The sequence below is a fragment of the Dasypus novemcinctus genome, chromosome 17 (assembly GCF_030445035.2).
Source record: "Dasypus novemcinctus isolate mDasNov1 chromosome 17, mDasNov1.1.hap2, whole genome shotgun sequence".
Classification (NCBI taxonomy): domain Eukaryota; kingdom Metazoa; phylum Chordata; class Mammalia; order Cingulata; family Dasypodidae; genus Dasypus; species Dasypus novemcinctus.
This window is the reverse complement of record NC_080689.1, coordinates 59,767,823-59,790,327: the sequence shown is the minus strand read 5'-3', so window position 1 is coordinate 59,790,327 and position 22,505 is coordinate 59,767,823. Positions and strand designations below refer to the sequence as shown.

The 22,505-nt window shown below is 48.6% G+C and overlaps 1 protein-coding gene across 1 annotated transcript in view; it reads left to right on the top strand.

Annotated features, from left to right (window-relative positions):
• TGFA (transforming growth factor alpha) overlaps positions 1–22,505 on the top strand; it is a 107,900-nt gene that overhangs the window by 26,872 nt on the left and 58,523 nt on the right. Inside the window, exon 2 of the mRNA XM_004460129.4 lies at positions 7,030–7,083. Within this exon, the coding sequence (XP_004460186.2) occupies positions 7,030–7,083 (54 nt within the window). The remainder of the gene's footprint in view (positions 1–7,029; positions 7,084–22,505) is intronic.

Below are 22,505 nucleotides of genomic sequence, written 5' to 3'. Positions count from 1 at the left end.
TTAGTAAGTGTTGAATAAATATTTGATTGATTAACATAAGCAAATAGCATTTCTTAACCCCTGAAATGGCTTGGTAGTCCAAGGTCAGGGCCATGGAACAACAGCGACCGGCAGCCAGTTGACCCTGGGGCCTCACGGAGAATCCTCTTGGCGAGTCCTGGGGAACGGGCAGTGGTGGGGATCGTGACCACCTCCTCCTTGTTCTCGAACTTCCTGAAAGTCACGATGAAAAAGCCAAGGAGAGGAACCAGGACGAAACGCCACTGCTGCCACACACAGTGGGTGCTCACAGCAGCCTAAGGATGTTGTGAACTTTATTTCCTTTAATTTCACTTCATCGCTGCAATAGTCATGTGAGGGGATGTTATCCTTATGATACAGCTGAGGATACCCAGGCTTAGTGAGGTTAGGTCACTTAGCCAAGACTTAAGAGCAGCCGAGCCAGGGTGTGAACTCAGGCCGAGAGCAGCGCCCCTTTCCTTCTGCCTTGTCAGATCCCAAGTCAGAATTTAGAAAATAGTAGAGGCAGCCATCTATCTGCCTGCCTCCCCACCTCCCCCACCCCACTTTCGTTTTTCCCATCCTCAGATACGTTTAGTGGACACAGATGGGTATGGAAAATTCCTATGAGCATCCAGGCAATACCAGCTTATTTTCTGGGACACCCAATCATGAGGCATTGCCTTAGACTCCCACCCCAGGGTTCAGTAGGGAGGCAGCTGAGGGGCCAGAGCTCACCCACCACGTTGTCACCTTGCGGGCTTTGGGCTTAGGTTACACTATCAAGCCAATGTCAAGACTACATTGATTGTCATTTTTTTCCATCTTCAAAATGGACAGTGTTTTGATTTAGGGTCTCACCCATCTTCTGACGATTGTTGGAAGCTCCAAATTGGTCACAGTGTGCACACACTCGTCCTGGCGATGCACACACAGCCTTAGTTTTGCCTCATCCTCCTTCAAGACCAGGAATCCACCCCCGAGGGATCAGAATAGGCCAGTCTGCCCTGAGCTAGATGGTGGCAGGAGGTGTACTGCCCTGTATCTTCATAGGCGCCTGGAATTTTGGGACTTTACAGATCTTCTGGCCCAAATCGGTCATTTCAGAATAACCTGAGATTGTGAGAGGTGGAGAAATGACTCGCTAAAGGTGACACCATTCATAGATGACCCCAGTCCCTAGGCTTCCCTGTTGGCCTGGATCCCCCGCATTTCAGTGCATACTCAGCCCCTATCCAGGTGGAGAGAGGAGGTGGGCTTTTCCAGCATGGCTGTGTTCTTTGGCTGTACTTTGCAGGAGTGAGCTGAAGCCACTTGGGGCCAACTGGAAGTGCAACGTTGGTCACTTACGAGCTGGGTGACCTTGGTTTGGTTCCTTAACTCGTGTGTGCTGTTTTTATCTCTCTAAAATGGGACTGAAATGGGACCTACTTCATAGGAATTGCTTTGAATATTGAATGAGGCGATGCAGGGCACATAGTAAATGCTCAAACAGATGCTACTTGCTGCTGTTCCTACTACTATTGGCCACAATAATCATCCCATTACTAAATACCAGCGGATATGAGGAGGGGGCTGGGGAGACCCATCGGGCCTCCCTGGGCTTCTCTCCGCAGCGCCTCCCCTGGCCCGGAAATGCCTTCCCATTGCACCTGATGATGGGTGGTCGAGTTTGGACCCGGGGGTGCCCCTCCCTACATAGCTGCTTTCTTGGCTCCATGCCTTGGGGACTGCCATCCGAAACACAATACCAATCTTTTCGAATAATAATTTCTTGATAAGACTCTCCCCTTAGAGCAGCATTCCAGGTGCCAGGGTGGTGAAAGGAAGCCTCTGTCCCCTGAGCCTGTCTATCCCAGGTGACTCACTCCCGTGTCAGGTTATTTCTGAACTCCCCTCCTTACAATCCCCGGGGTTTTTCTGATCCCGTCTGGCCAGTTCCTCCACGTGTTCCTCTTCAGCTTTGCCTGCCATCCTCCTCAAACAAGTGCCACCAACTTTGCAGCAAGCAGGGGCAAATGTGAACGGCCACCTCTGCCTTGGAGAGAGAGCCTGGCCTCTCCGAGGGCCGCCGCGGCCCATCTGTGCTGCGCTCCTCCAACAGGGGACACCACGTGGCTGCTTCGGGCCCTGGCATTTCTGGGTTTTTCCGCAGGTGCCGACATATGGTCTCCTGTCCCACCAGCGTCCCTCGGTTGCCCTTGTCTGCAGTGTTTCCTCTTTTTCCTTTTCCCCAGTCGTTTCTTACCACAAAGCCAGCATATTCACCTGACCGTTTTAAACTCTCAGGTTTAAAAATATTGATAAAACAGCACAGTATTACAGTGTTTGTTATGCAGTTAAAATCCTCCAGTAGGGTAGCAGAAGTAGCTCAAGCGTTTAGGCACCTTCCTTCTATATCAGAGGTCCTGGGTTCATCTCCCAGTGCCTCCAAAAGAAAGAAAAAGGAAGACAGACACAGCAAGTGAAAAACAAGGGGGCGGGGAGAAATAAATACATAAAATAAAATCATGCAGTATTTGCAGATAGCGTTTAAACGTAGGGATGTTGTTCATAAGAGAGGATGCCTGAGCTGTGTCCCAGCAGGTCATGGTTCTCTGTGATCCATTGTCACATGTAGTTGTACACACATGGCTGCCTCTTGGGTGCCCCTTGCAAACCTCATGCTGAGCTGTAGGACTTGAGAGGGGGATGCCCTTGGAAAGGCAGCAGGCTCCACCCTACCCTCTAGGTACCATCCATCATTTCCTGAGCCCCATGTCCTAGGCCCAAGCATGGGAAGAAAGGCTGGGGGTGGGGGGGTCCCCAAAGACCCACGCTTGCCCCTCTACCTTCCTCTTTGGGTGGATTCCTTGCCCCACCCACCCTGCATTAATTCTCTCCCAATAGCGTTTCCTCTCCACCTCTTCTAAATCTAGGGCACCCTTCATCCGGAAGAAACTGCTGCAGCTTCTCTCTGTCCTCTCCACATCTCCCGACACCCAAATCTCACCCTTCACCCCTCTACCGGAAGACCTGGCTCAGGGAATGCAAAGATGGACGGGAGGTGATGCTCCCAGGCTTTCTAGGGGGAAGCAGGGAGCGCCTGGGGTGGAGGCTGAGCAAGGTGGGGTAAACTCTGCTGGTGGCAGTGGCCCGAGGCCACTTCCTAGAGGAGGCTTCTCTAGAGCCGGTCTTCACAGGCGAGGCCTTCACCAGGCTGATGAGTGAGAGAGGATGGAGGGTGCTCCCTGCCAGCACGTCGCCTGGAACCCCGTCCAGAAATGTGATACCCGTGCAAGAGCAAGACGCTCACAGAAGGGCCACAGTGGGGTCACCACGGGATGTGGTCCCCGAGCACTTGGCATGGGCTTTCCCGCTGACACTTCAGGAGCGGGGTTCCACGACTGCTCCCCTACTCTTACCTCAGGAGATAATCAGGCTAGGCACTATTTTTCCGTTGTTTCTGTTGGAAAGTTTTATCTGAGTTCCAAATAGCTGAGCTGTAAACGTGGCAACCATTATCTGTCCTTGAGGGCAGGGGCAGGCCTGGCGCTCCAACTCTATTTTCTTTGGGATCAGCCTTTCATAAAGTTTCTTTCCCGTCGTGTGTGGTTTCCTTTCCCTACCCATCCACCCCCCACCCCCCCTTTTCCTTTTTAAGTCCACAATCTAGGGATTCCCCTCTTTGTGGCTATTTAAACAGAAGGGGGGCTATTTAAACAGAAGCTGCTCAGGAGGGAGGGAGAGAGGCCAGGTAGGTCCAGCTTTGCAATTGAGGCGAGAGGAACCTGCAGCTGCGGGCGCCAAGCCTTGCTGTCTCCCTGCCGTCCTCTCCTTACACAGGTGCCTCCGGGGAGGATTTCCTTTGTTGCTGATGAGCCTGGAGCCTGCCAAGGCCACTTGTTCCTGGAAGGCCGTCACATGGCCCGTGTTTCCCAGGCTCAGCCAGGAGCCGGCAGCCTGGGCACCCAGGCACGAGCGGATTGGGCAGCTGGCGAGTCCAGAAGCTCAGACACTTGCCCTTCAGCGGGGCTGGTTCATGGGTGACGGCACGGAAAAAGCCCAAGGGGCCACGGCTGTGGCCTTCGGGAGGAGCGGGAACAAGCCTCCGCTGCTGGGCCCACTTGCCCTGGTGATCTGGACTCACCTGGGACATGTGGCAGGAATGCACATCTGCCCGCGTTTCATGCCGGGCGACCTTCAGGACGGGCCTTGGGCGCGGCTGTCAGCAGACTCGGTTGTGCAATGGGCTCTGCCTCTTGGCTGCTGGGCTTAGGCACATTTCTTAATCTCTCTGAGCCTCAGTTTCCGCACCTGTCAAATCAGGTGTTTCCACAGGCTGGACCAGGGGCGGGGAGGCTGGCAGGTGCCTGTCTCGTGGGGTATTGTGAGGACTAAGTAAGATAACGTGGGTAGACCCTACCGCTGGGCCTGACACTAGTAAACGCTCAGCACGTGGCCCACGTCCCCGGAGAAGTGAAGAAGGCCTCACCTTCCTCTTCTTCTGGGCCCCGGGCCCTCTTAGGGAGCACTCTGCGTGGTGAAGAGAGAGCAGAGGCCTGCCCGCCACACAGGGCCTCCGCTGAAGTTGTGCCTGAAGAAAGCTTGCAGAGCGAAGCCCCGGGCTCCAGGAAGGTGTTTTCCCTGGGAATGCCAGGCCACAGAAAGGAGCTATTCTTCTCGCACGGCTCAGAGCATGAATAAAAACCCAGCGCCTTTCATCTGTGGAACCTGGTGGTTTTGCAAACTTTAATTAATTCCTGAAACACCTTTGTGTGTTTGACAACTGGTGGCTTGCCGGTGAGGATCAGAGGGGGTGAGGTCACACACCCCAAGGCCGGGGAAGGGGGCCCATCAGTGGGGGCCCCCATGGCCCTGGCGTGTCCTGGCTGCTGTGCCTGCTGGCCTGGAAGGTAGCTGGGCAGTGTTTGTTGTTTGCTTTGGTTTTGCTGAAGCAGAGGTGGACACGGAGCCCAGGACTGTGCTGACTCGTTCTCACCTGTGCTGATGGGATATGGGGCGGGAGTGAGGAGTGAAGATAATTCATTTGTTTGGGGATGGCTTGCGACAGCTAGGTCAGTTGCACGCCCTCCTGAGAGGTATGCAAAGCAGAAGCTCCCTCGATGTTATCACAGGTCACTTGCTGCCTTTGGCCCAGAGTGGCTGGTGGAAGTGCCAGCAGAGTCAGAACGTGACCGTTCCCAGCGGACACTGTGCAACCCCGAAGGCTTTTCCGGGCTTGGGGCAGGAGTGCCTCACTTTAATTCCTGGTGTGCGGATTACAAACGCAGCCTTTTAGATTTATCCAGGAGACCTCTAAGAGCAGAACCATGTGGCCTGGAAATCCTGGGTTGAGTCTATTGGGCGGCAAGGAAGAATCACACAGGAAAGCCGCACAACTTTATGGATTTTCTCTTACCTCCCCGGCCCCCAGCCCAAGTGGTCTGGTGGAGGTCTCTGCTAGAGGAGTCTTTGGGAGGTCCACGCCCACCTCTCATAAAAGCAGTTCAAAGTTTTTTTTAAGATTTATTTTATTTCTTTCTCTCCCCTTCCTGCCCTTGTCTGCTCTCTGTGTCCATTCGCTGTGTGTTCTTCTGGGTCCACTTGCATTCTTGTCAGCAGCCCCGGGAAACTGTGTTACTTTTCTAGTTGCATCATCTGGCTGTATCAGCTCTCCGTGTGTGCAGTGCCATTCTTGGGTGGGCTGTACTTTCTTTCGCACGGGATGGCTCTCCTTGCCGGGTGCACTCATTGCATGTGGGGCACCCCTACGCAGGGGACACCCCTGCGTGGCACGGCACTCCTTGCGCACATCAGCACTGCACGTGGGCCAGCTCACCACATGGGTCAGGAGGCCCTGGGTATCGAATCCTGGACCCTCCATATGATAGGTGGACACTCCGAAGTTTTTGAGACGGCTCTCATTGCAAAGGCCTACTTGAGCCCGATTGCTTTATCCATTCCGAGTTTGTTTCTCCCCCAAGAGCTGGGACTCATCTGCACCCAGAGTCCAAAGGGGAAAGGAAGCCTCAGCCTGCGCCGTGGTGGCCTGCGTGGGTCCTGGGCGATGGAGAGCCCTGGGAGACAGACTCGGTTCCTCCTGGTTAGCCTCTTTGCCCGGCCACCATGGCATCTTCTCTCATTTCAGCTTTAGGAAGTCATTCCTATTTAGTCCATGCGGATTGTTTAACTCCTGAGAGTTTCCTTTTGCATTGGAATTCTGTTGCTCTGTTTCTGGACACCTCCGTTACCATAACCTGAGGGCTTAGAAGGTCATCCCTTGGCAGGGCTGGACTCCCAGGCCTCAGGTTTGGGGTTAATGCTTTGCAGTCACAATCTTGAGGTTCTTCCTTGTTTGAGCTCACATTTGTGCTTTCTAAGTGAAGCCCAAGGGGAAATGGAGCACGCACCGGGGGCTTGGGGCTTCGGCTCACCTGGTCCTGCCTCCTGCCGCCCCCTCACCCCCTGGGTGGGTTTCCATCCCTGCTGTACTCAGTCCCCAGGAGGGCCATGGACACAGTAGGTCGCGCTGGCCACTGTCTCGATCCTGGGCTGGCAGCTCCACAGCAAGCTGGGGGGCATCTAGACAAGGGTGCGCCTCTCCCCTGCCCCTGATCCAGGTACTTAGCCCGTCCTGGCTTGGAGGTTGCCATACCCTGGGTGTCACTTGTCTACCATGGGTGGGCCAGCTAGCCGCTGACTGCAGGGGCGACCTGCAGCCCAAGGGTCCCATGTGCCTGTGAGGGTCTGCACTCACCCAACTCCACATGCTCAAGGGAGCACAACGCCTTCAAATAGCAGAGGAAAGACAGCTTGGCCGGCGGCTCGAGAGTGAGACTGCTGAAGGAAGGAAAGAGCTTTCTGTGTTAGTCCCTTTACCTGCACTCTTCCTGCCTTCTGAACAAGGGCTCTGCAAAGCAGGCAGCCGGTCCTATTGGCTATTTTGTAAAAGCAGCAGGTCTCTGCCTTTCAAAGGTCCTCTGAATCCTCTGAGGAGGCCGCTGACCGAGTAGACACTCACCTTTCACCTCTTCTTCCCCCTCACAGGTGTTTTGCTAGCCGTGTGCCAGGCCCTGGAGAATACCACCTCTGCCCTGAGTGGTGAGTCCAGCTTCTCCCTGATGAGTTTGTGGGATGTGGAGAGCAGGAAGGGGAGCAGCCCTGGCTAGTTTGTGGAGGCTGGGCTTCCTCCCTATTGTCCCCTGAGCCCCCAACTGTCCCCTGAGCCCCCGGCTGTCCCCTGAGCAGCTAGCCCCTGAGCCCTTGGCTTTCGCCTGAGCCCCTGGCTGGCCCTTGACCCCCAGCTGTCCCCTGAGCCCCTGGCTGTCCCCTGAGCCCCTGACTGTCCCTTGACCCCTGGCTGTCCCCTGAGCCCCTGACTATCCCTTGACCCCTGGCTGTCCCCTGAGCCCCCAGTTGTCCCCTGAGCCCCTGGCTGTCCCTTGACCTTCAGCTGTCCCCTGAGCCCCTGGCTGTCCCCTGAGCCCCTGTCCCTTGACCCCCAGCTGTCCCCTGAGCCCCTGGCTGTCCCCTGAGCCCCCGGTTGTCCCCTGAGCCCCTGGCTATCCCCTGAGTCCCTGGCTGTGTCCTAAGCCCCCAGCTGCCCCCTGATCCCCTGGCTGTCCCCTGAGCCCCCGGTTGTCCCCTGAGCCCCTGGCTGTCCTCTGAGCCCCTGGCTATGTCCTAAGCCCCCGGCTGCCCCCTGATCCCCTGGCTGTCCCCTGAGCCCCTGGTTGTCCCCTGAACCCCTGGCTGTCCCCTGAGCCCCTGCCTGTGTCCTAAGCCCCCAGCTGCCCCCTGAGCCCTTGGTTTTCCCCTGAGCCCCTGGCTGTCCCTTGACCCCTGGCTGTCCCTTGACCCCTGGCTGTCCCCTGAGCCCCCGCTGTCCTCTGAGCCCTTGGCTGTCCCCTGAGCCCCCAGCTGTCCCCTGAGCCCCTGGCTATTCCCTGAGACCCTGGCCCTCTCATCACAAAGGTGGAGGCACTTGCCCTCACTAGTGTCCCAACTTCAGGCCTGAGGGGGGCTGCTCCCCTCTCCCTCAGGAGCTCACCTTCCTCCAGTGGGCAAGTGTGCAAGAAAATGGCACCTCAAAAGCTCAAAATTGTCTGCCTTTTTCTACCTCACATAAAGATCTGTAAAGAAGAACCCAGATTCCTGAACCCTGTTGCCTGGTGATCTTTGGTTATAGTCTAGTTTATGCTTTGATAGTTATAATAATATTTTCTTGTTTTCGTTTTTAAAGATCCTATAATGACATTTTGGAAAGCTTGAGAAATGCAGGGAACAAACAACTCATACTCCTAGTGCTGTAGTGAGGCAATCACCTTTACATTTGTCCATTGCCTTTAGCCTCTGTTTGAGTGTTAATATTTTTAGGCCCTTTAGTCATAGTGAGGAAACTATTTGATTCTTGCTCGAGGTTTGGGGTTGTGCATTTTTCCATGTTACTAAAAAGTCTGGAAATTCATCCTTTTTTTAAAATGTCATGATGGCAGAGTGGATGTAGCTCAGTTGTTGAGCACTTGCTTTATGTGTATAAGGTCCTGGGTTCAAAGTCATGATGTTCCTTTCAAGTGGACATGTGCAATTTATTTAAACATTTGCCACTGGATAATTATGTTGCCTCCAATTTTTCAGTTATGATGCTACATCTTCATGTCTAGAAGCATTTCCTTGTTTTGGATTCCTTCCCCAGGATATATCTCAAGAAACAAGGAATAAATATATTTATGGCCCATTGTATGAACAGCCAAATAGCTTTCCAAATGATTTGTACTGATTTTTATACCAGCAGTGCATGAGTACACCAGTTTCACTCTTCCCTTATTAACACAAGGTATGTTTCACCGACTTTTGCCCCCATCCGTTTCTGCAGTGACCCCCTCACCCAATACCCCCCTAATTAATTAAGGGTAGTGCAGGGTAGGTTTCTTATGTACTCATAAATTCTCTAACCAGCCACACAGAGTCCCTGGCCCTTTTGCTCTTTCCCTCTTTCAGACTATTTTCTCCAGCCACACTGGGGGTGATGCTGCCACTTGCACTGGGTGCCCCTGCCCCTGCAGCCCCTCAGTCTCCCTTGGCGCTATTATATGCTTTGGTGGTCCATGATGACATGGAAGAAAACGCCTCTCTTCCTTGACACTTGGTTGGAACTGGAGGCAGGGGAGTGTGCCTCCAAAGCAGTGCCTCTGGAGTCCAGGGTCTACCAGTTTCCATAAAGCGGTTCTCTTTTTTAAATTACCTTCCACACCACAAAGGACTCAGATGCGAATGAGAAGGGAGGATAGCCTGTGACACCACCGTGCCCCCACCCCCTTCCTAGGATGCATTTGGCCCCAGGAGCATCTTCAGCCTGCCCTACAGATCTCTGGAGATGGGCCCTCACACTGGAAAGACACAGGGCCTCATCTGAGGGAACTGGACACCAGGCCAATTTGGGTTACCACCTGTTCTGGTAATTGTCACTGTTGTCTCCAGGCATCTGCATGGATGTTTTTCTTGCCCTTTCTGCACCCTTCTGGGCCAAATGGGTAGAGCTGAGGTTGGGCCAGTTGGGTGGGATGGAGGACTCTGTCCCAGGCTTCCTTCCCTGGTTTCCCACCCCTCTTGCTGAACCCTCCCATCAGCTCTTCCCACCTCCTCAACCCCACCCCACCCTCCAACTCCCCACCCCCTAAAGACCAGGCAGGTGAAGAGTCAAATTCTCCACCAAGTCACTTTCAGGCAACAGGTTGCAGTGATGGCAAGTATGACGCTGCCATCCACAGGGAAGGGTCCTCCTGTCATTTCGCCCCCTCCTCCCAGTCTCCACCAATTCATACAGCCAGGAAAAGCCTACGGGCCCTCTTACCTGAGCCTCGTCCCTCAGGGGCCTGGCATGGCTCTTGTGTAGGCCCTTTGGCTTTCCCAGCCCCTCCTGGGCAGACACGGGCAAACCTGCTTCATTTCTCCACTAGTGACCAGCCTCTGTCCCATCTTCCTTCTGTGAGGATGTCTCTGCCACCAACCTGTCTTGGAGGTTTAGTCTCTTCATTCTATGTTCAGCAGACAGCAGCTGAGCCCCTGCTCTGTTGTGCATCACCCTGTAAGTGGCCGAGGGCCATTCTGCCGCCCCACGTGGGATGGGTAGGAGCAGGGGTAGTGCTTCAACTTCTCATGTCCAGGGGGTCTGGAGACCCCAATGTTGCTTGGTAGACTGTGGAGAAGGGAGGTGAACTGCTTGTCTGGCCTCTGCGCTGCTATTTGATGGGTTGCTGAGCTATGGAACACACCCAGTGCCTTAGAGTTTAGTGAACCAGCTCTTCATTTCCACTTACTCTCTGCGCTGCTCCGTTGGACCCAGACACGAGTCCAGAGAGGGTTGGGCTAAGAGGCCGCGTGGCAATTACTGTGTTATACCTCCAAAGTTTAGGGCTTCATGACTTAGTCCACCGTGGGCCTAACTTGCTCTTCCTTTAGGGTGACATTCCTGTCTCCTAGAAGATACTTCAGGCCCTGGTAGGCCTTGACCACCCCCACCCCAGGCCATCCTCCCCGACATGGCTGTAATTCAGTGTTGGTACAGCTCAAACTGGGGACCACCCCGCCAGCCACGGCCAGTGTACTAGCATTGGAGTGTGTGTGTATGTGTGTGTAACTCTTGGCTAATTTAATAAGTCAAACCTTTTATTTTTTATTATAGAAATTGTCAAACACAGCAGAGAATCTATCATGAAATCAATTCCCATATACCCATCACCCAGCTTGAGCAATTACCCACACTGCCATTTTTATTTCCTCTATTCCCCCTGCCATTTTTATTTTTTTCCCTTTGCTGTGGGATTTTACAGCAAAGCCCACTTCATTATATACATCTAACAGATAAAGACTTTAAAGTTGACCATAGTCCCATTATCATACCAACAAAAGTAATCGTTGTCCTTTTCCTTAGATCCTCTGATATGGAGGGTAGATGATGAAGCGGTGGCACTTCATTTTAATTTACATTTACTTTCGTGTTTTTATATTTTGCTTTCTGCTTATGTTTCCTCTCAGGTCAACACTGTTTTTGTAATGTGCTCCTTTGCATACTGGCTCATGTCTGAATCCCTCTTCATCCTTTATGCTCTGGATGTTGGTGGCCCATTTACTAAATACCAGAACTAGCCATTTAGTCATTTTAGGGCTTTATCCATGGTGTGGTAAATACACAGGGCCCTTCAATCTAAGAGTTAACAGGATGAGAAACAAGGGTGGATATGAGAGGTTCGGGTACACGCCTGAATGAGTGCCCTGGAGCGGGGATGTTGGAAGACTCAGGGAGACTCCCTGTCATTTTAGTGGAGAAAAGACCACAGCCTCTGTGTGCCAGTCAAGGGTGGTGGGTGGGCTTGAGGGACCGTGAGGCTGATCCCACGTGGCTTTCTTGTGCTTGAGGGGAAAAAATATTCCTGCTGTTATTACTAGACAGTTGCCCTTGGCCTTTCCTGTTGAGGTTTCATTGGTTTCTTCTTCAGCTAGAGGTCAGGACTCTGGGGATTGGGCCCAGTGGTCTCAGTTTTGCCAAGTCCCTGGGCAAGTTATTTATCTGGTTCCTGTTTTCCTCTTCTGTTGGATTTGAATCAGGAATGGCTCACGTGACCTGTCTGATGGATTGATAGAGACTGTTTGGAGCACTGTGCTGGGAAGGATTATATAAGGCTGCCTTCAAGCTTTTAGGAAATAATGCAGTGATCACTTGGCAGTAGGACTGCCATGTATCGAATTCTCTTGGAACTAGATGACATTTTACATACAGGTTATAACATTCAGGTTGCTGGGGCTACACAGTGAAGCCGCCTCCACTGTCCTCGCCTTTGAGGAGCCCACCATACAGGTGACAAAACAAATGGGAACCCATAAGGAGAGCCTCATAATGAGGCCAGCTACCCTCCGCTGACTGCTGAGACTTAGAGCCGGATTTAGAAAATAATTGCCATGGGAGGGAAATCAATAGTCTGGGGGTTGGGGTAGAACATTTTATCTGGTTGGTTGTCAATTTGTAAAGCACGCAGAGAAACATTAGCTGGCGGCAGGGTAAGGGTGGCAGCGCCGGCAGCTTAGAACATCTGCCACACCTTCCCAAGGAAGGAGTTTATGACCTAGCTTCAGAGCACACCTTTTAATGCTCCTTAAAAGGGACAGAATGCACGCTGATTAAGAGTGGTTGGGTGGCTGCTTGCTTAACCCTCAGAAATGTTGCTCAGCTCCCAGGCTGCTCATCCGGTTTTCCTATTTTAATGAGACTCACAGTAATGACCAAAGGGGAGTGGCAAGGGCCGCTTGAGTCGGGCTTCCCTCTGCTGTCTGCCTTCTGAAAAGTGGGGACTCAGGGTGGCTCCTTAAACCTTTGAACTTCTACTCCTTCCTCCAGCCTCAGTATCAGTGCGTACGGGAAGGCTTGCTGCATCTAGTGTTTGGGAGACTTTTCAGAGCGTACAGAGAATTCCCAGTGGTGATATTCCTGGAGTGTGCCGCCATGAGCAGCTCGCTTGGGTTGGTGTCAGCTCTCGGCAGGGACACTGGACTTAAATATGTTGAGATGACGAGTTTGAACTCGGGGTGCCCAGTGGGAGGAGGACAAATCAGATGATAGAGAAAAGTCTTTGAAAGTTTCACTTGTTTAGAAAACAGGGAGATATGGGTCAGCCAGCAAGCCAGGCATCTGTTTATTGCTCCTCTTGCCTAACAAAAGCTTTTCAGCATGGCAAACTGCTTCCCCATTCCATTGTCTGGAGTTTTCCCACCTGTTGCTGAAGTCATTCTAAAATTAGAAGGCTCATGTGTTCTACCCAGGTACATGGTTCACCTGTTCCATATAGGTGTCTGTAGTGCAAGCAACTGGTATGTGTCAGTTTGAGGATAAAAGCACATATACCTGTGTGTGCTGGTACTTGCCTTTGGAGAATGCTCAGAGGAACAAGGAATGTCAGGAGAGAATGAAGGATTCTTTCCAGTCCTTGTCATCCAATAGTTCATTTCACCTTCTACTATTTGCAAAGGAAATTGTGCTGGGTCAGTTGATTTTTGAGGGAAAGCTGCCCAGGGTAGTAGAAAGGCCATGGGATGTGGAGTTCTAATTCACTGGCTGTGCAACCTTAGCAGAGCTCTCAGCTCTCTCTGAACCTCAGTTCTCCCATCAGTGAAACGAAGGAGTGGGGATACACCAGTGTCTTTTCAAACAGTGAGTCACAAAATCACTTTGTGGGTCATGGCCAATATTTTTTTAAATAAAATTGTTGAATAGCTTAACGAATTTCCAAGTACATCACATGAAGGAAGGGCAGGTATTGCTTCATCATACTTTTGTTTTAGCTATTAATGGATTCATATGTTGGCATTCTGCAGCATCTTACTTGTATAAACTGCACTCATAGCATGTCCTCTATAATTTCCAAATTTGATTTCTTTAATGTAAGAATGTAGACACTTATAGAATAAGTGCCATAAAATCTTTCTAGACTTTCAGTACATTCTCACCCTCACCCCCACCCACATATCCCTAGTCTTTTATAGTTGTCTACCTCTAATTCGACAGCACTTTTTAATTCACTTTATCAAATCTTTCCAGAACATTCAAATTATGAAAGAAACAACTGTTCTTTCATCATATGCAGATATATCATTAGTTTGTGTAATATGTAATTAAATTATGTAAACACAATTATAAGTACAACTGACATAAACATGTTTGGGAATAAACACAAATGACCTCCTGGTAAATATACAACCTAACTGGTAAAAACTGAAATGGGCTGGTAACCTAGAATAGCCAACCAACTATGAGCTTTTACAAATTAAGGGCATCAATCTGCATGTTTTAGCAAAGAAATGGAAAGAATGGGATTGAGAAAATCAGGGGCGAGGCTTAAGTAGAGGTTTGTTAAGGGAGCGTCTACCATCTATGGAAGGAAGCAAGGTAAATGACAAATTCACGGATCTTTAAAAATCTGGCCTTACTGTTCTCCTACTTTTTAGTTTTCAACATTTATTTAGCACACATTTATCAAGTGTATCTCATACAGAGCATTGTGTTGGGCCCTGGGCATATACAAGAAAATTAAACTTGAGCTGTCAGAGAGTTAGGGTCAGACAGATAATTTTGACATCTCACAGTGAAATCGTAAACATACACAGAACCAGGTCTACTGTGATTGAGTTCTTCTGCCATATTCAGACTTCCCATTTTTAATCAAAATACTAAACTATGCTTTCTATTCTCTTTGTTAAATTTCATCTTGCTCAGTTTGGCCCATGGTCCTGGGCTGGTTTTCTCTCTGTTGGTCCCTGTTCTGGGCTGTGGTGTCATGTGCAAAGTTAGCGTTGTTGGTTGCAAGAACAGAACCAGACTAGACTTCGGTTCAGGTAGAAGGGGAGTAATTATAAGGACTCAGCCATCTGAGAATCCAGGAAAATGCTGAGCGGACTGGCCCCAGGGAGTGTGGGAGCCAGGGTGCCTGCAAGGACCTCAATCATTTGTGGCCATCAGTTCTCATACCCACCGTGCAGATAAATCCATTCCCAATTCTCTCCCTCTCTGTGCCTCCTGGGTGAGGTGCACGAGAGAGAGAATCACAGTGGGTGGTCTTCCTTGGTCAAGGGGCCACCATCAGCTGTGGCAGGATGGGGAGGAAGAAGGCTGCAGGGTAAGGAGGTGCCAGTGGGCAGCTTAGGCCTTGGGCAGGGCAGATGGATCCCCTCTTTAGAAGCTGAGGAGGCAACGATCAGCATCTCTAATCCAGACTGAGTCATCGAGTCATTCATGCATCAACACGTAATTATTGGGCACTTGCTATGTACCATGCCTCCTTCTAGGTATGTGGGGATTTTGCCCTGATCCAAACAGACAGTGGCCCCGTCTGTATAATCTACACACACATACAATGCCGGTTGAGTGCTGTAAGAAAAATAAAACAGGATAAAGGTGGGTGTTCTGCTGTACATAGGGAACTGGGGGAGACCCAAGGGAGAAAATGCCCCTGAGCAGTTACCTAAAGGAGGTGAGGATATTTGCAAGGAAAAGATTTCATGCAGAGGCCCCAGGGAGGGCATGTGCTTAGTAAAAAAGCAGAGTGGAGAAGCTGCATCAAGGAGGCCACTGGAGGCCAGATGACTCTGTGCCTTGCCAAGTGGTTGGTAGAGTATTTGAGAAGGACAAGAGTCCTCTCCCTGCGATGTCCGTGAGAGCCTGCTCACCAGATTGGGTTCATTCAGTTGTGCCACTATCTATCTTTGTTACCATTTGCCCACATTTTCCCATCTGATAATACAGGATATAATGCAAAAGAAAACCCACTGTCAGAGAGAAATGTGCCAAGTTGAGGAAGGGATGAAATTGATGAGTGATTTATTTTTCTAAAGTTCAGCATCCAATTTTTCTGTACTATTTAAAATTTATAAAGGGGGAAATGAATATGTTATCAAGAGACCCTGATGGAATCTTTGCTTTATTTTGCCAAGCTCACATCAGAGGTCATTTGATTTGTACTAGCTGCAGAGCATATGGTCATATTTTGACTGACCCTTGGTGTTTCAGAAAATGTGTGTTTGCTGATAAGCTTCTGTGTGTTGAAAGGGGCAGGGTGGGTCCTGGGACCATCCCCTCTCCTTGCCCCTTTATTAAGCGTTCAAGGGGCCCATCAGGTTTTGGTATGACCCCATTTATAACTGGTGTTTGACCTTAGACATGCCCTCTTTGGATCTGAATCTTCCATGGTTGGTGGGGCAATAGAAGGCTAAAACAAGGAGGGGATGTGTACAGTTATAGCTCTGTTTTGAATGTGCTAAGGGGTAGAAACAAAGGATTGAGACTTTCTAGGGTACATTTGTTCATAGACCAATCAACTGCAGTGTGTTCCTTGTGGGCTCTATGGTGGCAGCATATAAATGGACCCGATAATGGAAACTAGTATAGATTCATAGACAGACGTTAGAAATGATAATCAAATCTGTAATGATACTAAATAAAAATGGTTTGCTTGTAAATAAAATCATCAATGTGTTTCAAAAAAGCAACCCACCGTCATCAAGGATAATTATTTCTATAGTACAAAGATGGTTTAACATTAGAGAAATTCATATATCTCGCCAGTAGGCCAAATAAGAGAAACTACAGAATTATTTCAATAACTTCTGAAAGAGTACTTTATAAAATACAATACGCATTCCTGGTTGAAACAACCACAGCAAAAACAAAAAACAAACAAAAAAACCAACAACAACAACAAATTTTAAGGGAAGCGGACTTGGCCCAGTGGTTAGGGCGTCCGTCTACCACATGGGAGGTCTGCGGTTCAAACCCTGGGCCTCCTTGACCCATGTGGAGCTGGCCCATGCACAGTGCTGATGCGTGCAAGGAGTGCTGTGCCACGCAGGGGTGTCCCCCGCATAGGGGAGCCCCATGCGCAAGGAGTGCACCTCATAAGGAGAGCCGCCCAGCACGAAAGAAAGTGCAGCCTGCCCAGGAATGGCACTGCACACACAGAGAACTGATGCAGCAAGATGATGCAACAAAAAGAGACACAGATTCCTGTGTTGCTGACAACAACAGAAGCAAACAGAGAAGAACACTCAGCAAAATGGACACAGAGAACAGACAACTTGGGGCGGGGGACGAGGAAGGGGAGAGAAATAAATAAAAATAAATCTTTAAAAAAAAAACAACTTTAAGAGCTTGGTAATGAGTAGAAAGATTTATTTTAAACACAAAAAAGGAACTTTATCTTAAACTATCAGCCAAAACCATTCTTAATGTGAAATACAAAAGAAAATTCTGTAAAAATCAGGAAAACAATGACTCTCAACTCTCATGCTTTATAAATTCCTCCAATGCATCAGGCAAAGATTAGGTAGATAGACAGACAGACAGAGACAGACACTACCATCACTTTCAGGTTATTCTGTAGCTAGCAAAACCAAGAGGATCAGCTGAGAAAAATTAGAAGCAATTAATCACAAATAGTTATTGCTAAAGAATAAGAAACAAGATGTCTGGATGAACAGGCAGAACCAATACCTTTCCTGTTAATTAGCAAGTAATAACTGGTTAGACAATATGGGGAAAACGTCACAATTACAATAGCAATCCAAAATACTAAATTATCTGAAAATGAGCCTAACCAAAAATGATGAAGAATAAATACTCTTTTTTAGGAGGTGCCGGAGATTGAACCCAGACCTTGTACATGGGAAGCAGGCGCTTAAGCACTGAGCTTCACCTGCTTCCCTATGAGAATAAATACTCTTAATCATTACAAAAAGATTCAAAAATATCTAACCAAATGAAGAAATAATATATTTGAGGATGGGAAGTCCAAATGTTGTAAAGACATCAATTATGTATCCATATATGTACATATACACACACATCCCTATTCACCTTTAACCTTAAAAGCCAATGAGGAAAAGAGTAGTATAGAAGGGAAATAGCCAAGGAATATGAGCAAGTCACGGAAGAACAAACACTAGACAAAAATAAAAACGTGAAAGATAGTAAATACCTATAATGCTGAACATTCAAACACCAATAAAATTATTGGCTTTTTCATCTATCAAATTGGCATTTTTGAGAATGGCAACACTGAATGCTAGCGTGAGTGAGGTGAGACCGCCACATATGTCGCTAATAACCTTTCTGGGAAATAAGCATCATTATGCACAAGAACTTTAAAACTGTTCATTAAGAGCAATTGCACTCTCAGGGATCTAGTCTACAAAAACAATCAGCTGTTAGGTTATTATTCGTTATAGTGAAAAGCAGCCAACTTAAATGTCAGCAAGAAGGGAATAGTTATGGAACAGGTAGAAGGTGATCATGAGTCACATTGATGAAAAACATTTGATGAGAGGAGCCAGTGTAGCTCAGTGGTTGAGTTCAGGCTTCCTGTATATGAGATCCTGTGTTCAATCCCTGGCCCTAGTACCCCCCCACCAAAAAAAGATTTTTTTTTTTTTGATGATATGGGAAAAGGCATATGATGTATATAAATAGGGGAAGTAGTATATGAAATTAAATGATATAGTATGCAATTTTACAAACTATTTTCATACGAAAACACAAGGTAAGCATAATAGGGAGTTAACAGTCCTTGGCTGCGGTTAATAGGAATATAGGTGGTTTTTATTTCCTTTTTGCTTTCCTGTTTTTCCATAGCATCTACAGTGAGCATGTTTCAACACTATCGTCAGAAAAAAAGGGCTGTATTTTTAAAAGCAAGAGGAGGCAGTGGCTGCCTTCCTCCTTGCAGACAAGCGTGGTTGAACCATGCTCAGGCAGAGCTGCTCTTTCTGCAGCATGGAGGGGACCCTGCCTCCCGCACAGTGGATGGTGCTGCCCCGTCCCCTGCCACCTGGTGCCCAGTCCTTGTTCCCCTGCCCCCCAAGCCCTCCCAGAGACTCGATGTAGAGTTTTGGGGATGCTCATGCAGACTCTTCATCAATGGTCTGATGGAACCAGACTTTGCAAAAATTTTGAGATCCTGATACTTCTAGGTTTCAACAGAGCGATTTGGCCTTTCTGGGCTCCCCAGCCCCAGGGTCAGTCTCTTAATAGTAAAGACTAGAAATAAACAGTTCAGATTCCACCTCTGCCACTTACTAGCTGTGAGGCCTTGGACATGTCACTTCATCTCTCCATACCTGGATTTCCTTATTTGCAAAATCAGGGTTGTTTTTGAGGACTAAGAGATAGTATATATGTCAAGTAGTTAGTAGGTACAGCATGTGGTACACCATTAGGTGCTGCTACTGCCGGTCCCTTGATTGTTGGTGATGGGTGGATGATGAAGCGAAAACTATGTCTGTATGGTGCTTTTTTATCACCTGGAGTTAAATCCTAAGGCAGAGGTTCTCATACTTTAGTGTGTATAAGAAGCATCCTACTGATTGTGGTAAAATGCAGATTCCTGGGCCCCCCATCAGAGTCTCTGGGGCAGTGGCCCAGGAATCTGCTTTTTCAGGCCCCCAACAACATTTTGCTAACTGCTCAATGGGGAGAAGCTGTGGTGCCCACTCTGTAGTCAGCTCCTGAAAGCAGCAGTCCTCCGCCATCCCTGGAACTCATGCTCCTCCTCAGCTGGAAGTGGTGGTTTCTGAGAATCTATGAAATGTTTGTGTTCGAGGACTGACCACCCAGCATTTACCCAGGAGCTTGGCAAGGAGAAGTCAGAAACCTCAGAACTTGGGCCATCGTCTTGAGGGATCCTCTTTCTCGTTAGCCTTTCTGTGATGAAATCGTGAACACGGTGGCTTTTGGGTAAAGCATCAGCCTTGTTGTCTGGGAGCCCGAGCCTAGACCCCCAGCTCCTGGCTATTGGGGAACAGCCAGGAGCATCTGGCTCTCTGTCAGGGAAGGGGCCTTGAACTGTTTTAATCCACCCAGGCTCGGATGTCCACCTTAGCAGGCTCAGCAGCTGTTTGATTTACAGGTTCACTCAGAATCTCTCTTCGTTTCCTGTCTTGAAACTGGTGGCCCAACTTCCTTATCAGAATGGGAAATGGAAGGTGATTTCACACATCCAGCCATGTTTTCACCAGGTCACACTGACTAATACATTTCTTTTTTTTTTTTTTTTAATTTTTTAATTTTTTATTGACTTTGTAATAATATTACATTAAAAATATATATGTGAGGTCCCATTCAACCCCCCCCACCCCCCCTCTCCCCCCCCCCAACAACACTCGTTCCCATCATCATGACACATCCATTGGATTTGGTAAGTACATCTTTGGGCACCTCTGCACCTCATATACATTGGTTCACATCATGGCCCATACTCTCCTCTATTCCATCATGTAGGCCCTGTGAGGATTTACAATGTCCGGTGATTACCTCTGAAGCACCATCCAGGGCAGCTCCATGTCCCGAAGACGCCTCCACCTCTCATCTCTTCCTGCCTTTCCCCATACCCTTTGTCCATTATGTCCACTTTTCCCAATCCAATGCCACCTCTTCTATGTGGACACTGGATTGGTTGTGTCCATTGCACCTTTATGTCAAGAGGAGGCTCAGATTCCACCTGGATGCTGGATGCAATCCTCCCATTTTCAGTTGTAATCACTCTAGGCTCCATGGTGTGGTGGTTGTCCTTCTTCACCTCCATCTTAGCTGAGTGTGGTAAGTCCAATAAATCAGATTGTAGGTGCTGGAGTCTGTTGAGGCTCAGGATCTGGCTATCACATTGTCAGTCCAGAGATTCAAATCCCTTAAATATATCTTAAACCCCAACATTAACTGCACCTCCAGCACATTAGCATGAAAGTCTTATGAAGGGAGATCCCATCTGAGTCCAGATTCATCTAATACATTTCTTAAATACCAAAACAAACTAGCACCGGACCAGGGGCGGGGGTGGGGGGCAGGATGGGACGGATAGATAAATGGAATAGAATGGAAGCTCTCCGTTTCGCTCCCTGCACGCTGGTCCAATGTATCCTCGGGTTCAGAAAAAGGACAGTTTTCTACCTAGTTGGTCACTTAGTAACTGGGGTTGGGAATGCCTTTTCCTGGACCTTTTTCATTCTGACTTTTGGGGGCTTGGAATATGATGAACATCTCCCTGCCTTGCACAGTGGGTCTAGAAGTCTTGAAGTGAGATCTTGAAAGCAGAAGACGTCAGCTCCTGTTACGAATCGTGCCTCAAAAAAAATAAAAAATCTTCCTGGTGCTCTGAGGCATGACAAATAGGGGTATAATTAGTAATCATGTAACAGCTCATGGAGCCTCTAGAAAATTCTGTTTCCAGCAGGTTATCGTCCTGATATCCTATTAAACACAGTCTGGCACTGGGAAAGGCCTTAGAAACCTAGACACACACCTGACAACATAACCATTGTAGACAGTTTCCCAAGGATTTAACCCTAGATCAGCACCTCTCAACCTTTTTTTTTCAAAATCAAGACCCTTTTTTTTTTCAAAGATTTATTTTTTATTTATTTCTCTCCCCTTCCCCACCCCCCATTGTCTGCTCTCTCTGTCCATTCACTGTGTGTTCTGTGTCTTGCTTTCATTCTTGTCAGCAGCACCATTAATCTGTGTCTCTTTTTGTTGCATCATCTTGCTGCATCAGCTCTCCGTGTGTGCGGCGCCACTCCTGGGCAGGCTGTGCTTTTTTTCGTGCAGGGCAGCTCTCCTTAGAGGGCACACTCCTTGCACTTAAGGCTGTCCTATTTGGGGGACACCCCTGCGTGGCACGGCACTCCTTGTGTGCATCAGCACTGTGCATGGGCCAGCTCACCACACGGGTCAGGAGGCCCTGGGTTTGAACCCTGGACCTCCTAGATGGTAGACGGATGCTCTATCAGTTGAGCCAAATCTGCTTCCCTGAAGACCCATTTTTAACATCAAAAGTGTGAAGTCCCACAGATAATAAGTAGTTGTACCCTTAATATCCATAATTGCCAAAAGCTGGTATGAGAACTCCGTTACCCTTTGAAATGAACTTGTATTTTATTAATCACAGTAGAATTTATATAATAATGATAATATAAGCTAACACTTACAGAGCTGCTCTCAGGATGGGCCAGGTATCGTTCTGTATAACCTCATTTAATTCCCACCACAACCCTAAGAAATGGTACTATTAGCAGCCCTGTTTGACAGTTGAAACAGGGGCACAGAGCAGTAACTTAGCCGGGATTGCATATTAGGAAGGGGCAGAGCTCAGATTTAATCCCAGGTAATAGGCTATGGAGTTCCAAGCACTCCACCATGGTGCCTTAAAAACACAGAGACACATAGATTTTATTCAGACCACAGTCATTACTTGAGGGGAGATTTATAAACACTTTGCATTAAATAACTATGTGATTCTCTCCCCCGCCCCCCAAAAACAGATTGGGAATAACTTTCTTGGGTTTTGAACCCTCCATTGCACTAAAAATTAGACATATATCTTAAAGCAAAGTACATGTATATGTATGTATATAAATATATATGTATGCACATGTACATATATATATCTGTGTGTTTGTATATTTTTATATATACATCTATACGTGAGCTTTTATTTCCTCAACCTGAGACTATGGAAGATTTCTTTGTATATTTATTCTTCCATTCCACAAAGACTATCTCAGTTCTTGTGATGTGTTGAGTGCCAGGGGAACAAATAAAACATTTCTGCCCTGTAAAGTTCACTCTCTTGGGGGCAGTGCTATCTGGCTAACAATTAATTCCACTCTCGTGTGGCCCCAACAGGTGGTTGCACAAGGTGCTGTGGGTAGGAAGAAGGAACCCAACTTGCTCTTTGGGAGGCTTCAGGGAAGACTTCTCAAAGGAGGTGACTTTGGGGCTGAGTTTTTTGTTTTGTTTTTTTAGGAGGTACTGGGGATTGAACCCAGGACCTTGTACATGGGAAGCAGGCGTTCAACCACTGGGCTACACCCGCTCCCCTGGGGCTGAGCTTTGAAGGCTGAGGAAGAGTTAGTCAGGTAGACTTTGGAGAAGAGGAGCACCCAGGCAGGCAGAGGGAACAGCATCTGCCAGGACACGGAGGCCTGAGGGA